The sequence below is a fragment of the Paraphaeosphaeria sporulosa genome (genome assembly GCF_001642045.1).
Source record: "Paraphaeosphaeria sporulosa strain AP3s5-JAC2a unplaced genomic scaffold CC84scaffold_1, whole genome shotgun sequence".
Classification (NCBI taxonomy): domain Eukaryota; kingdom Fungi; phylum Ascomycota; class Dothideomycetes; order Pleosporales; family Didymosphaeriaceae; genus Paraphaeosphaeria; species Paraphaeosphaeria sporulosa.
In genome coordinates, this window is record NW_017253360.1 from 3,604,950 (window position 1) to 3,620,625 (window position 15,676).

General features: G+C 54.7%; 6 protein-coding genes across 6 annotated transcripts; 2 read left to right on the forward strand and 4 right to left on the reverse strand.

Annotated features, from left to right (window-relative positions):
- Nucleotides 1-1,398: 1,398 nt before the first annotated feature.
- Nucleotides 1,399-2,076, reverse strand: CC84DRAFT_1070445 (uncharacterized protein; the record flags this gene model as incomplete). Its single annotated transcript, XM_018173666.1, has 1 exon — nt 1,399-2,076. A coding segment is annotated over one exon (678 nt), but the record flags the coding sequence as incomplete, so codon positions are not given.
- Nucleotides 2,077-2,712: 636 nt separating this feature from the next.
- CC84DRAFT_1159776 (uncharacterized protein) lies at nt 2,713-3,561 on the forward strand. The gene is made up of 2 exons (XM_018177326.1): nt 2,713-3,031; nt 3,085-3,561. The coding sequence occupies exons 1-2, from the start codon at nt 3,027-3,029 to the stop codon at nt 3,365-3,367; spliced, it is 288 nt and encodes a 95-aa protein (XP_018042837.1). The 5' UTR covers nt 2,713-3,026; the 3' UTR covers nt 3,368-3,561.
- Nucleotides 3,300-5,132, reverse strand: CC84DRAFT_1159777 (uncharacterized protein). Its single transcript, XM_018177327.1, has 7 exons — nt 4,999-5,132; nt 4,706-4,815; nt 4,492-4,518; nt 4,264-4,305; nt 4,067-4,082; nt 3,864-3,902; nt 3,300-3,681 (listed from the first exon to the last, which is right to left on the reverse strand). Exons 2-7 carry the CDS (start codon nt 4,736-4,738, stop codon nt 3,572-3,574), a joined length of 267 nt encoding a protein of 88 aa, XP_018042838.1. The 5' UTR covers nt 4,739-4,815; nt 4,999-5,132; the 3' UTR covers nt 3,300-3,571.
- A 251-nt stretch (nt 5,133-5,383) lies between these two features.
- CC84DRAFT_1183115 (carboxypeptidase S1) lies at nt 5,384-7,210 on the reverse strand (the record flags this gene model as incomplete). The annotated part of the gene is made up of 2 exons (XM_018180667.1): nt 5,384-6,456; nt 6,511-7,210. 2 exons carry the CDS (start codon nt 7,208-7,210, stop codon nt 5,384-5,386), a joined length of 1,773 nt encoding a protein of 590 aa, XP_018042839.1.
- Nucleotides 7,029-8,286, reverse strand: CC84DRAFT_124071 (uncharacterized protein). The gene is made up of 2 exons (XM_018184031.1): nt 7,294-8,286; nt 7,029-7,144 (listed from the first exon to the last, which is right to left on the reverse strand). The coding sequence occupies exon 1, from the start codon at nt 7,879-7,881 to the stop codon at nt 7,294-7,296; it is 588 nt and encodes a 195-aa protein (XP_018042840.1). The 5' UTR covers nt 7,882-8,286; the 3' UTR covers nt 7,029-7,144.
- A 2,606-nt stretch (nt 8,287-10,892) lies between these two features.
- Nucleotides 10,893-15,028, forward strand: CC84DRAFT_1135154 (uncharacterized protein; the record flags this gene model as incomplete). The annotated part of the gene is made up of 3 exons (XM_018176048.1): nt 10,893-11,513; nt 11,568-14,589; nt 14,902-15,028. The coding sequence occupies exons 1-3, from the start codon at nt 11,204-11,206 to the stop codon at nt 15,026-15,028; spliced, it is 3,459 nt and encodes a 1,152-aa protein (XP_018042841.1). The 5' UTR covers nt 10,893-11,203.
- Between the last annotated feature and the right edge of the window lie 648 nt (nt 15,029-15,676).

A 15,676-nucleotide genomic window follows, 5' to 3' on the forward strand; every position in this document is an offset into this window, starting at 1 on the left:
TTCCCTCGTGCGTTCGCCCGTTGACCTCGAACTTTCCGTCCGCCGTGGCTCCCGCGCCGTCACCATCCGCCTCAGCGGCGGCGCTCTGTCTTCATTCCTCGACCCATTTCTCTTAGTACTGCTAGCATTGCTTGTAGTACTGCCACTTCTCTCCCTGCTCGTACTTACCATATCATCAAGCTCGCGATAGAGACTCGATGTTGTCCTACTGCGGTCTGGGACGCTGCGGACCGGCGCTGTATTTGTTCGGGTCAGCGGCCTGGGAGACGGCCTTTCGCCACGTCTCAATGGAATATCTTTCCTCGGTGGCGGAATCGGCGATGATCTGAAGGTTTCGCCGGTTCTCGGTTGCGAGGATAGTGACCCGCTTCTGTCTCGTGGTACAGGCGCTTCCCTTGACGCTGTAGGTCTGGATGGTCGTCTAGTGCTTCTTGCTGAGTCTTGCGATGTACTCGCACTTGGTCTTCGCGATTGGTCTGACGATATATCGCGATTGCGTGCGGAGGTTGAGCCTTGCCTACGGTTCTGCAGTGCTGAATGGGAAAAGGGTTCCTTGGTTGGTTTCTTGCGCTGTGTAGAATCTTGTTCAACGACCTTCTTTTTAATCACTGCAGGATCAGAAGTCGTAGAAGACCCCGAGGAAAGCCTCCCGAATACGGCAGGGTCTGACACCTCAAATGGGGCACTATCCTTCCCCTCTACTTTCTCTTCATCGGTCAACGCCGGTGTCGAAGCCTTGAACTCCCCGTACATTTGTAAAATCTCATCTTCATCAGACTTCGGCGAATCAGAGTAATTTGAAACCGATGTCGCATTGCTGGTTGGGCGAGATTCCGGTCTTTTGAACGCAGACTCGTTCTTCGGTGTCTGCCGCGTCGCCCACGCTTCGAACATCTGCGCTTGGGACATTGCTCGCGTGCCACTCATCCGATTTAGTTTGGGTGTAGGACGCTTCTCCGTTGGTGGCGACACTTTCAGAGGAGCTGGTGCAATGGGTGTAGTTTCGACATGCGGTACAGGAGCTCGGCGTGGTGTCTCAAATGCGCTGTCTCTATACTTCCTCTCTGGAGACGAGATATTCTGCGACCTGTAGGGTGGCGTTTCCGGCCTCTCCTTCCCAGCCCTCGATGCTATCAGTGGAGGCGGCCTTTCAGGCTCGAGATCTGGGGCGGGAGCAGAAACCGGAGGCAGCACTATTTCCTCCACTGGTGCCTTCCCCATCTCGTCCTGGGAATACGCCGGCGGCGGCTCCATCGGGGCCCCCATCTCCTCCCCCCAAAACAGCGGCCTCGGCGGGTCACTGAAGATGCTCTTCGGCAGCCCAAACGGCCTCAACGGCTGCGGCTTCTCCTCCTCTGGCACACCGACCCCCGGTGGCCTCAGCTCAGGCTGCGTCGTCACCGGCTCATCCACCGGCGCATCCTCCTTCGTCTCCACAGCGCGCTTGGTAGTCTGATCCGCCTGCCTTTCCTCGCCATCTTTCTTCCACCGTTTCTCCTTGCGAGTGAGTTCGATCTCGAGCACGCGCGTCCCTGGGGAGAGCTTGGCCCTCAGCCCGTCGTCGTCGCGGTCAAAGTACAGCGCCCAGCGTCCCGGCGCCTCCTCGACTGCGCACCAACCTTCCCACCCGTCGAAGGTGAGGCGCCGGTCTTGCCGCGTGCAGTCGAATGGGCCGGGGAGGTTGGGCTGCGCGTCGAGGCGGACGCCGTACTTGACTTCGTAGGTGTCTTTTTCGACGTACACCCAGTTCATGATGGGGGCGATGTCGGTGATGGTGGTCACCAGCCCTTCATATTTGGAGTCGGGGTAGGGGAGGTAGTATCCTGCGTAGGGGTGTCCGTAGGGGCTTCCATCAGTCGTGCCGGTGTCAACCCAGAGTTTGCCGTCGCGGAGGACGATGGGGCGGCCGTCGATCTCGCGGCTTCGGGGGGAGGATTTGACACATGATGCGACGAGATTGCAGCGACGGGCGCGGTGCTCTTCGCGCTTTTCTTTGGATTGTGATTGTCGGATTGCTTCTTGAGTTCCTAGGAGAGCTGGGGCGGCTACGAGGGCGACAAGGATAGGGAGGACCATGGTAGAAATGAAATCAAGTGGGAAGAGCCAGATGGGTGTCGTGGCAGGGATTCTGGCATGTCGGGTTACTGGCTATCGATGCTCAATGTATTTCCTCCAGCGCACCAAAACAACCCCACAAGTGGATGAAAGTTGGTGCGTCCATCTAACAGATGGAGAGACAAGGATGTCTGCCAGCGGATCAGCATTCAGCGGCATTGTTCCAATGACTCTTGCACACATCGACTGAGAATTGCGGCGCTCAAACGCCGTCCACATGAAGCTCACAACGGGAGCATTAGATCCCTTACCATATGCGACTTCGTGCTCCACCGCGTGCCAGCAGTGGTCTGACATGACACCTCGAGACATCCATGGCTCCATTTCTAAAAGTCGCAATGTGCATTCACACATCGCACCTGCAGTAGTCAGCGGTGCACATATACCCCATTGACCAACTCGCGGCACTTCCATTTCGAACGCACATCGGAAAATTCCAGGCCACCTAGAGATGAGCTGACAATGGCACGAGGTACACGCCAAAACCCCAAACACCACTTCCCCCTTGCCGATCTAGCCCGTTTCAGACCGCCTCGCAACACGTGAGCAGCGGTATTCCACATCGTGCCTGCGCAACAGGTGCTAGAGCCTCTCTCCCTCGAACCATGTCTGCTTGCCGAAACCCGCATGTGCCACAGACGCTGTTTCGAGCAGGTGCATAGCGCATTAGGCGACAACACCGCTGGCTATGTCGACTGCTTTGGGAAGGGGAGGTAGACGAGCTTATGGCTGGAGGAGATACTTAAGGCACACATGCAGCACGCCAGATCGAAGGCCAGGCCAGTTGATCTGTTTCTCACCACACTACCAATCAGCAAAACAACAAAAGCGGCCAGGACGCCCTTCATTGATATCCACTCATTCTTCAGTTCATCAACACTTCGGTTCTAATCTCTTAACCCACAATCACCATGTCGTAAGTGTCCTCCTAGACTTGCAGGCAGAGGAAAAGCTGACTGTGGAACACAGTGACACCGCCACCCGTCCTGCTGGCTACATGAGCGACTCCGACGACGGTCAGGCCTCCGGTGGTCGCAAGATCTCCACGAATGTCGGTGGATACGCCCAGGGACCTTCAGCACCTTCCTCTTCGAGCCTCAACCGCCCCGCAGGATCAATTGTCAAGGGGCCCGTCGACGACAACGGAAAGCTTAAAGATGCAGCGCTGCTACTTGGTATCAAGCTCGATTTGGAGGCCGAGATTCACTTGACGGCACGGATACGTGGTGATATTACAATTGGATTGTATTGATCTATGATGTAAATGGTATGCTGGAGGAAACCAGTTCGTATCCAGTTGGGTAGGGGCACATGCGCGGGTATGCGCAGGAGTCCGAGGCATCATGCCATGGCCGACTCCATCGACAATCACGGAAGCGGAGGACTCGTGAACAGTGGAGGAGATGATATCCTAAGATAGCAATCAAGTTGTTTTTGTTGCCTAATCTTAACTTCTTCACCGGCAAGACCGACTATCAACCGAGGCAACAGACAGACGATCTACGAGCATGTCACGGCAGCTTGACACATCGAAGGCAGATGGAGCGCGACAAGCGGACATATTTTCTGAAACAAGTCGTTAGCGTACGACCTTGAGAGATGCAAACAGCAATAAGTGTGAGAGAAGTTTTTCAGATTCATGCCCTGTCACAGGCGATTATCACCATTGCCGTAGCTCGGTAGACCGTCGTGATAAATTGAAAACTCATCTTATAACGTAGGAATGAAGGTGGGAGAGGCCGACTTACCCAAGGCATGCACGGCAGGTATCTGGAGGCTGCACAGGTCTATGCGTCGCATTAGTTAGTGTTCCGTTGAGCAGCAAGAGCGCATGGATCGTGTCGTAGATCAGAGATGACAGTCTCGTCTCCGCCGAAGCTTGGACATATGCTTGTCGTTTGTTTGCGTCGATTCATCATAGTGCAGTAATGGAAGGGAGGGTGGGCCATACAGTGTGGATAGATCTTCTGTATTGGAGTCAGTTCAGGTTCACTCCACATAGATTCAAAGGAACTAATTGAGGTATTTGGCTCAGTTAGGCATGAATGGTATTTAAAAGATGGTGTCTTCAGTGGGAATCCCATCAGACTCGTCATCTAAAGAAGTCTCCTCATGAAATAAAAACAGGAAGAACAGAGGGAGCCTTACCAAACTTGAAAAGCGAGCGAATTTGGCTGCAGGATTATGAAGCTTAATGCCAGGTCAGCGCAGCTCGCAAGATTGTTGTAGCATTTCGCGGGTATAGGCACAATCAGTGGGCGAGGTTTTCTAGGCCTGCCACAAAAAGAGCTTGTCCGTCAAGAATTGTCGGTGCCCAGTGCCGATATTTCATCAAGGTGTGCGTTTGTGTGGGTAGGCGAAAGAGGTAGTGCATACCGACAGGGTAAGGGGCGCCGCGGAAAGCTGTACGAAGATGTGTTAGCAGTGTGCAAAAACAATACTGCAAACGAGTTCGTGGATTGAGGAGTAGATCAGATAACAGCCTAGTTTTCTCGGCATCGACATAAGTCTAAGCCAGTAATTCCAGCTTTGCCGAAGCAAAGATTGTTCATCACCGAAAATTCGAAGGAGAAAAAAGAGTGCGACATACCATCCACGGCAAGGCTCCAGCACGAGACAACATAGTGATCTCGGCTGGAACAGGCATCGGACTATGCCTTGCAGGTTATCTCTGACATCATCACACTGAATCTACTGCATCTGCTTCAGGTCAGCATAAATCGCGTGGCCATGTGGTGTTAAACGACCGCTAGACCAATCTTTTCAGACTGACGTGCAAAGTTGAGTTTTCAGTTCCCGAAGGATCAAAGACTCTAGTTTGTAAATGGCTATTTGTATCATCATGTAGATGGTGGTCGCGGTAGTGAAAAGAGAAGTACTTACATGTAGGTGCTAGACCCCGCGGTGCGCACTCTCCACTGTATGCAAAGCTCGGCATTGTGGAGTGGGAGCGCATCGCGAGGTGGTTCGAAGCTCTTATGGCGGCATGCTGAAGGTTCAGAGCATACGAAGAGCTGTGGTGTTTAAGAAGAAAAGTTCAAGCGCGAAGCTATTTTTCCCATATCCACTAGCGCCAGGCTCGTGCGGAGTTAGTCAGCGCTTGGCGCCCTCCACTCACGTGCCAGCCGTTTGGCAAGACGGGCACGTGTCTTCAGTACATAGTACAAACTTACTGAGCTGTTAACGTTTGAAAGGTTGCATTAACCATTGTACAACGAGAATAACACATTGACAGTTCCTCCCAGCCGTTGGCTCCGATGATAACAACTCAAGCCGGCCTCTTTCCACCCTTAGAGTTTCTCGGTCTCCCCAAAAAGCTCCTCGCCTGCTTCAACGCCCTCTTCTCACCCGAACCCCTTTTCTCAACGCCCGCAGCCCACGTAGGGACTGCATCCGGCGCATTCAACTCCACGTTGTACGTCGCATTGCTCGGCGTAATCTCAAACTGAATCGTCGCATTACCCTCTCGGTAATCGCTTGTCGGCGTGCCAACAGTCTTGTAGCCCTCTTGATCCTTGACACAGATCGTGCCTGTCTCGATGTCGCTCTGGTTCAAAGCGCGTTCGAAGAGCTCGAGCGCAACTAGCGGTTGGTAGAAAGGTACTTCGTGGCCGGACTCGTAGATGCGGACGAACGAGAAGAGGTTAGACTGTCGGACCTGACCGTGGACCACGCCGTCAGAGGTGGAGATGTTGGTGAAGCCGGCTTCGGTGTATCCAGTCGCGTTGATCAGCTTGGCAACCTCTTGCCCGCCGAGCCAATTGCAGTTGTAATCAGCATCGCCATAGTACAGAATGACCTGGACACCAGCTTTGAGAAGCTTACGGCACGCCTCGATGGTACCAGACTCTCGGTCGTCATCTCCCGTGTTGCCAAAGGCCGTGCTCACGGTGCTGGAGCTCTCGCTGAAGTTTTGATACGCGCCAATGGCCTTTTGTACCTCCGGTGTGTTTAGATACTCAACGTAGTAGCTGTATGGGAATGGGTCCGGGGTCAGCTCACGCATGTCGTACTCATCGCGACCGGAGTAGATGTCGTAAGGGGCTTCGACCTTAGCATAGCAGAAGTTGTCTGCAGCGGAGCATACCGCGTTCGAGCCAGTGGCGCGACAGGCCTTGGTCTGGTCGAGACAATTACCCTCGCCGTACAGGTTGTTTGTCCACTCGGCAATGACCGATGCGTTATACGGCATATAGTCGTATGTATTACCACCCATGGCAAACTTGTAGTAGGCTTCATACTGAATCAAGGGGTCGAACCAGCCGTTGCCAATAAGAACATTCTCAAGGTTGATATGTTTCGTGCCGGAGATGTTCTTCGCGTTCTGATCGAGGATATAGGCTGATGCATTGTCAGTCAATTACGCGCGCGTGAACAGGTGGCGTCTGAACATACAATTGAACACGGGCCCATAGTGACCGCCATAGCTCTCAGTGGTGAAGCTGAACCCATTTCGAGAGTATTGTGGGAAGGCGCCCATGAAACCCTGCAGAGTCTTCCACATGCCTGATGCGGCATCCTCAGTCTTGTTCGGAACCGATTGAATCAGTGGCTTGGAGTATGTAGCGCATGTGCCGTATGCTTCCGCGTACTCTGGGCAAGTCGCATTCGGCAGCTGGATAATATTGCCGTCGTTGTCCTTGTAACCTGGAATAGGTATGCTGTACGAGAGTCCGACAGTCGAAGGTTCATCAATGAAGAGCATATTGCTCGCATTGCTCCAGGAATAGGGATTGTTGAAAGGTTTCAGGTCTGGTCCAACACCACAAGGTCCAAGTTCCTGGAAGAGTCCAATCATCGAAGACGAGCCGGGTCCACCATTAATCCACACGGTCAAGGGTGCAGTGGTGGGATCTTGGTTACGCGCTTCAAAGAACCACCAGAAAAGGTGCTGGTCTTCTGCAATGTCGGCATATCCAGAGTAGCTCTTGACGTTGGGGTCCTGCTCGCAAATTCCTGCTGGGACTTCCTTGTACCGTACAGTGATGTTCGCAAAGCCGAGCTTCTCAATGAGATCTGTTGGGGCGGGAACGAACTGCGCGGAGACGCTGCTGGCTAGCATAGTCGCCGCTGCGAGCTTAAGTGAGGACTTCATGGCGAAGTGCGGGTGACAGAAGCTGCGTCATGAAGGTCAACTACTGTCTTTTTTTTTGTACCATTATTTGAGCTTACCAGTTGTCAATTGCTCCAGATTCTCCCAATGGCGCGCTCAATTGGCGTTGAAGCTCTTCCAAGCCAGACACGAGCAAGACAAGAGTTTGGATGTGCGGACAGCATCCGTTCAGCGGGATGAGCCCAGTTCTTAAGCTCCAGCATCTTACTGCCTTGAACCAGGGTACGTGCAGGGTGTTTAGTGTCGGTTTGCTCGGCGTGCGCGGCTTCGGTGCAGCAGGGCAGCGTATTACATCTGACAAAGAGAGCTCCGCGAGGGCAGAGCGAATTGCGTCTCAGCTCTAGTACGCTGCGAATAGTACATGGCGGAGTGGCGCTGTGCGAAAGCTCTGTATCGTGGTAAGCTTCGAGCAAGCTCATCCTTGGACCTTTTCCGGTCTTGGACCCGAGCGCGCGATAACTATCCCACCTGCCGGTAACGGTTAAATGGTTGTGCATATCTTTCGGGCATGAGCTACCCTGGTCGACAACCGTTGTGCATCTCTGCATCGATGACGTTCCGACCCGACGCAACATTGTTTCTGCAGCAAGTCGCGTGATCCTTGTATTCATCGCATCTGCTCGGTACACGTGCCCACGTGGATCTCGCACCATGATCTGTTTCTCAGCCACCACGCAGACCGTTGACTTGATGTTACGAATTGCAGTTCTTCAGCTCCTCGGCTCCAGTACAAGCTCAAGCTTCGGAAGCTTGGTGGAGCTTGAGCGCCTATCGATAGAGAACTAATGCCCGTACAGGAAGGTCGTTGTGAGAACACGAGTGGATACGGATTCGGGCTCTGGTAAGCCACCGAGTCCCCTAGAAACGCGGCTCGAAGATTGGAAGTTTACGCACGGAGGAATCATGGGAGATATGGGGCCAATCGAGAGCTGTCGAAGGGAACGCGGAGGTGGCGGAGCGAGGCTGGGTTACCAAGTGTTCGTTCAATGTGAAGCCATAAAGTGGCGGGTAAGCTCAACTAAGAGAGATATCATGAGTGTATCGCTGTGATATTCTCTACAGAGGTGTTTTGACTCTTCGATGGAACGAGCGATGGGCGTCATAAGGGAATCACGTGACGACAGTTCATCCATGCATGTGCACGTGACGTGTCGAGGGATGGTGCGAACACTCGCCTTCTAACGTGTTTTACAAGCGAGTCGCCAGCCCCACCAAGTTTCTGCACCATCTTAACTATCAACCTTTATGGCTCAACCACCTATTACCCGATCAAGCTATCAAGAAGCAGATTCAATTCTTGCTATCTCCTCTATTGAAAAGAAGCAAATTAAAAGTGCTAGCTGCGCTGCCTTAACATATAATGTTCCTCGATCAACGCTGCGCGACCGACGCGCCGGGAAGCCTCTCCGACGCGATTGCCAGCCCAACTCAAAGAAGCTTACTGAGCTAGAAGAGGGGGTGATTACTAGGTATATACTAGACCTGGACCAACGTGGATTTTCGCCTACGTACGCAGCTGTACGTGATATGGCTGATAAGCTGCTGGCTGCGCGCGGCGGAGGCCAGGTCGGTGTCCACTGGCCGCGCAACTTTGTTAAGCGTACAGACAGTCTCAAAACACGATTCAATCGAGCGTACGACCAGCAAAGGGCTCTATGTGAGGATCCTGTGTTAATTAGGAACTGGTTCGAGCTCGTAGAGCAGACAAAGGCCAGATACGGTATCTGCGATGAGGACGTCTACAACTTTGACGAGGCTAGCTTTATGATGGGCAAGATTATGACTCAGCTTGTTGTGACAGGGTCAGAGAGGAGAGGCCGGCCGAAGGCTATCCAGCCTGGAAATCGCGAGTGGGCGACAGTGATCCAAGGAATCAACGCTGCTGGCTGGGCTATCCCACCATTTATCATCTTTCCCGGCAAGCATCACCATCTTCCTGGTATGAGGAGGATATCCCCCGCAACTGGGCCATCGCTATCAGTGAAAATGGATGGACAACCAACGAGATTGGAGTTGAGTGGCTAAAGCACTTTATCAAGCATACAGAGGGCAAAGTAGTCGGGGCGCGTCGGCTGCTCATCCTTGACGGCCATGAGAGCCACCACTCCCTTGAGTTTCAAGAGCTCTGCAAGGAGAAGAATATCTACACGCTCTGTATGCCGCCTCACTCATCCCACCTACTACAGCCACTTAACGTTGGCTGCTTCTCGCCATTGAAGCGCGCGTACAGCCGTGAGATTGAGACTCTCATCCGCCACCACATCAACCACATCACGAAGCTTGAGTTTCTGCCAGCATTTAAAGCAGCCTTTGAGCAATCATTTACGTCAGATAACATCTGCTCAGCTTTTCGAGGCGCAGGCCTTGTTCCTCTCCAGCCAGACGTTGTTCTATCAAAACTGGATGTGCAGCTCCGTACGCCTACTCCAGCTGCTGTAGCAGAGGCTCCCTGGGAGGCTCGAACACCAAGCAACGTACGTGAGCTTGAGGCTCAATTAACGTTACTATGTGAGCGCGTGCGACGGCATAAGAGCTCATCACCAGCCTCAATTACTGAGGCGATTAAACAGCTTAAGAAGGACGCAGAGGTGATGATGCTCTCAGCTGAGCTGATGCGTGATCAGATTGCTAGCCTTGAGAAGGCAGTGTTAGCGCGCAAACAGCGTAAGAAAAAGCGTATACAGCAGCGTGGGGTCTTAACAAAGGGAGCTGGCGAGGATATACTCGCTCAACGTGAGGCTGATCAGCAGATTGCTCGTGAAGAGCGTCAAGGAGGAGAGCGATCAGGTGTTAGCCGCCAGGCTCTTGCGCGGTGTAAGAGGTGCAGAGAGACTGGGCATAACTCTCGTACGTGCAAGAAAGATACTTTAGATACTGCTTAATCTACTCTATCAATATTTATATATTATCTTATAAGGTGGTTGAGATATACGCGTGAAGAGGTACGTAAAGTTGGTGGGGTGCGTCACTCGCTTGTACGCGTCTCTCGCTTGTAAAGCACGTTACGATTTAATCCAAACATCGGAATGGTTTATATACAAATCCGAGCTATCACTGCTTCCATGCATAGGACTATATCTTGGCACAACCTGCTTCAATTGACATTGTACTTACTGCTTTCCATCACTGCTCTCAGCCATAGGATCGATGATTGGCGAAAGGAGCAAGCAAATGTTCGAGCCCGCCATTAGGAACAGACGCCTAAGATGACGATTTTAAGGTGGCTGCTTCCGAAAAGTGCGCAACGTATGGTCCTGTGCAACACAGAAACAACAACAACAACAATATGGGTCTCAGGCTTAAGTAGCCCTCTGCGGCTGCCCGCGTTCGGGTGTTGGACGTTAGTCAGCTTGCACGGCATGGCGCATAGGAGGGTCGAGCACGGGTCTAAACGTCATACTGGTTCGGTTTCACATGGCTCAGGGTCCAGCTCTCACATTTGTGGGAAAAGCGTGGAAGATTCGGTGGGTGCGATATTGATCGCGCAAATGGTCTAGCGATACCTGCAGTTCAAATCAGGAGGGAGGGAGTGTTCGTCCGCAGCAGCACAGGGTGAGCCTATATCACATGTAGAGAGGCGTTTGCTCCAGGACCCCTGCACCCGCATGAACCTGGCTGTTGGAGCAGGAAGGACTCAACAGCACGCAAAACAGCAATCCCAGCAGCCAGCAGCCTGCCGCACAGCTCACTGCTCCACAGCATCCCGCCTCCACGCGTCGCCGAATCGCCGAATCGCAGCGGCTGCCATCCAGCTCGCATTCTGCGCTAGCCTTCCGAGCGCAGTGCAACATCGGAACCGTCGCTGAGTGTTGCTCCCCGTCCAGCCCGCATCCCATCGTCGCCCCAGCATGGCTGTTGAGCGCCCATGGCCTCAGTGAGAGGCGCAAGAAGCACGTTTGTCTACCAGCTAGCTCTGGCAGCAGCACTCTGTACGTGACAGCCTTTGTCGAGGCACGTCAGCGCGACACCCAAAAAATGGCGCCCTTCTTCTCCACAAAGCGCAACGCCGCGAAGCGCAATGCCTCGAGTGTCGCGTCGCCCGAGCCAGTCTCGAGTCCGTCGGCCTTCCCGCTATCGAGCCCTGCGCACCCCGACCACGACTACCTTTCGAGCCCGCGCCTGGCCGACAATAACAATGCGGGCTACGCGTCCTCGTCGCCTGTGTCGCCCTTCCCCCCACAGCTGCCTCCAATTCCACGCGTCGCATCCAAGCTAAACAAGGGCGGGAATAGCTCGCTGCTGAGCCCCCAGCATGCCGCATCCCATGCACAGGGCCTCGCTGCCGGTGCCGGGAGTCTGCATGCTCAGAACGATGCGCCGCTGCGCTCGCCTCTGCCAGTCATGCACGAGCAGCGCTCGCCCGCCTACGATGCCACACACCCGCCGGCACCCTCGCCGGCAGGGAGCCAGCGTCCAGGCCTGCGACCGCATGGCCAGAGCCTCGCCCAGGTGGTGGAGAGGACCATGTACGCACAAAGACCGCCGACCGCCCCCTCGTCGACCCAGCATCTGGCTCCCGCACCCTCGGCCATATCCTCCAACTACTCGGGCTTCTCCAGATCGCAGACGTCTCTCATAAGCGGCCTCAGCGAGAAGCTGTCCAGCACTTCGAAACCCTCGACGCCCGCTGCGCAACCACCCAAGACCTCCAAATCGAGACTGCGAAACCCCATGTCGCTGCTGCTGCGCCGGAGGTCTGGGCAGACACTCGAGGCTCTGCACGACGAAGCACTCGTGACCCAGCGATCGCCATCCATTGTCCCTCCCATTCCGGACAACTACGACCCCAGCATCCGTGGTCGCATCGTGCACGACTTCAGCGCGCCGAGGCCGAATAGAAACTTTTCGTACAACAATGCATACGGAGACGAACCGCAGAAAGCAGAAGCGAGCCCGCCCAAGATGGAACGAGAGCATACGCCCGTCTTCACCGAGCACTTTGACGATGACACAAGCTACGAACAGAGCCAGGCAGCGATAAGAGCGGAGCAATTGGCCAACAACGACTTTCTGAAGAGGAATTCTTACATACCTGAGCCTCCTGGCTACTCGCCGCCGCCACCACCATCGCAAGAGCCTGGCAAACGAACTTCATACCTTGCGGAGCCTCCCGCTCGAACCCCACCGCCGCCCCCGCCTGTACCGAAAGACTCGCCTACGCTACCGCCACAGTCTGCTTCACCACAGCCACCACCTGCCGAAGCCAACCAGGACTATGCGTCGTTTGTTTTGTCGCCCGTGCAAGAAGCACCGAGCCCGTCGAGTCCAACCGATGTGTCTGCCGAAGTCACGCCCAGGAAACGAAAATCTACAAAGACACCGCCTGCTTCACGATCACGAGCTGCTTCAATGACGGATCCATCCTTCGTACCCGCCGGCTTGCCGAAGCACTTGACAAGTAGGGCTTCCAGGTTTAGCTTCCAGATTGGTGGCGGAGAATCCGCCGCGCAGGAGAAGATGATGGAGGAGCGACACATACAAAAAGCGGCCGAAAAAGCATCCAAGTCGGAAGCTCGAATGTCGACCAATAGCATCGGAGACGATTACGAGGAGTACGGCATGGACGATGACTTTGATATGGACGGTGGCTACGAGGAAGAAATTCCCATGCTTGGAGAAGAGGACGAGTACGGTGGCGGCCTGGGAGACCAGATGTTGTCACCGGGTATGGGTGCCTTCGACTTCTCGTCATTGTCGATACAGCCGAACATGAACCCAATGAGCCCGCTGAACGGCGAGATGGCCACACCAATAGACGCAAACGGAGAACGGATAGGGTTCGCCATGTCCGAAGAGTTGTTCCATCCAATGGACCCTGCAGCGGCAGGTTCTTTCCTGGGGCTTGGACAGGCACACGCGGAGAATGTTCAGGGGCTTGGCTTGATGAACCTCCCTCAAGAGCATATTCCCGCAGACAACTTCACGCCCGATGAGTCGCCACAACGTGACCCTGTCGGATCTACCAAATCAGTCACATTCGCTCAAGCGGGCTTGGGCGATGATCTGTATTTCGATGACGGTATGATCGAGGAGCAGGGTGATGTTGATGCGGCCGACTTCGACGAGGAAGTTTTTGACGACCCCGAGGGACCACTCTTTGACCGCAAAGTGAAGCCCCCGCCAGCAGAAGAGCTGCATAATAATATAGTATCACATCCGCTAGAAAAGCTCAACTCCGAGACTGGGTATGAAGCAGACGACGACACGCTGTCGAAGCATCTCGAGATATCCGAGCCTTCTCTAGTGCACAAGACGTCGAGGGCTCAGCCAAATTCTGATCGGAATCTGAATGCATACCATAGTGCGCTTGCGGAAGCTGCCAATCGCGCTGAAGCAGAAGGACGATTTGCGAGGAAAGCAAGCGCCGACGTTGGGCAACCAAGCTCCGATGCAGACGATTCTTCTTCGATCAGCAACTCACGTCCCAGTCTCGTGCCCGACGACGGCCGATTCAGTCAAGACACCACTGGATTCCCGCCCGAGGACGATGGCTTTGGTATGAGCTCAGGTTTCGACGATTATGATTACAGCGAGTACGATGATCTGATGGACGACGACATGATGATCGCCGAGGCCAACTCGGAGGCCCTAGCAAACGACTATGAAGGTTTTTACGGGCAAGAATTTGGATTTTATGCAGGTCCGCAAGGCGAGGCTGTCAATGCATACGGTGGCTACTTTGGTGCCTCTGGACTAGGTCGAAGTGTTAGTGGCCGCAACGCTATGCGCGAACCCAACCTCACACCCATCACGGAGCGCAGCGAATATAGCACTCGCAACTCTTTCATCAGCGTTAGGAACTTGGACAATTCCATCACCAGCCCAGGGTTTATGGGGCAATCTCTCACCAGCCCGGCTCTGGCCCAGCTTGCCCGAATCAGTCCCTATGGGTGGCGTGATGAGGAAGATATGAGCCTCGACGCGCTGATGAGACTCCGCAAAGGTGCATTCGGCAGCACATCCAGTCTCCCTGCTGGCAGCCCGGGCACAAGTCCAAGAAACTCATCGCCAATGGGCATGCAGTTTGTCCCGCGGACCGCCAGCCCAGCGGGCAATCGTATGCGCGAGCATAACGACTCTTCCTTCGAAAGCGACGAGTCGGCCGCCATCCTAGAAAGCCTCGCTGAGTCCGAAGAAGACGAGTTCGCGCACTTGGGCAACCCCGACTTCGACGACGGCGTCCTCGACGACGACGAAAACTCCGCCTACGAAGACCGACCCGACAGCCCGACCCTCACGGCAAGCGACTACAACTCGCTCTCCAGCCCAACCGGTATGGCGCACTTTACGCCCCAGCCCCTGCCCCTCATGCCCCTGCACTCGCCCCCCGCCATCCCACCAGCGGGCATCCCCCTTCCCATGTCGCCCTACCCCCTCCCCTCACCCTCGCCAATGTCCCCCTCCGCGATACCCCTACCCACATCCCCACCCGCAACTACGACTTCCCACCACCAATTCAACCCCCCGCCCCCCTTAACTCTGCACACCTCCTTCCACCCCCCGCCCTCCACCACCTCACCCTCCGCTTGCTCCTCCTCCGCAACCGCAACGAACTCCTCCGCCCCGCGCCGTCAATCTCTCGGCCTGATTTCGCCGATCAGCACAACGAGTCCCGCCACTCCGAGCGAGCGCTGGCGCGCGGGGCATAGTCGGAAGGGGTCCGCGGCGGATAGCGTGGCGTATGTGCGGGAGCATGATGAGTGTGGGGAGGGGCGGTGGGTGCTGGAAAGGCGGCGGACGGCCGAGAGCGGGGAGCTGGAGCTGGTGGGGCGGGAGATTGTTGAGGGGGGCAGGATTTGAGGTACACACCATCTCTCTCTGGGGTGTCTATTACTAGATTGAGCTAGGTGACAAAGGAAGCAAGCAGGTTGGACGGTTTATGGTGCATTTCTCGGCGTTTGTAGCGTTAGCGTTCTTACTTGGTAGCCTCAAGAAGCAGCGAGACGAAGCGAATACCCCGATAGCAGGTCTGGAACTGGGTACATGTGCGCGAGGTTAATACACGCGTTCGTGCGATGCTGTCTTCAGAGTGAATCGGCTTGGTTGCTTGGGAGTGCTGGCCGGACACCAACACATGCCAGAGGCCCCGCCCGAGAGCATTGTCGCCTTCTTCAACTGCTTTGTGTGATGTTCGATGGGTCATGGTCTTTTCAGATCTTTCTGTGGGAGCTGCAAGTCGACGAGTACGCTGTGTCCTCACTTGACACAGAGATGGTGAATCGGGAGACGCTATCAGTATGATGAATCAAGCCTAGCTAGATATGCTAGTTATTCCACCAGGCCAAGTTAATCTCAGCTCAATCCTTCGTCTGTTTGATATATGCTGGAGCGGTGCATCGCTCACGTTGAGTGATGCGATACACCGACACCTTGACCTCAGCTGATCCGTTGCTCACGATGGAGATAGAGAAGTCGTGCCATAATCAAGCTCCATCAGCCACAAATATG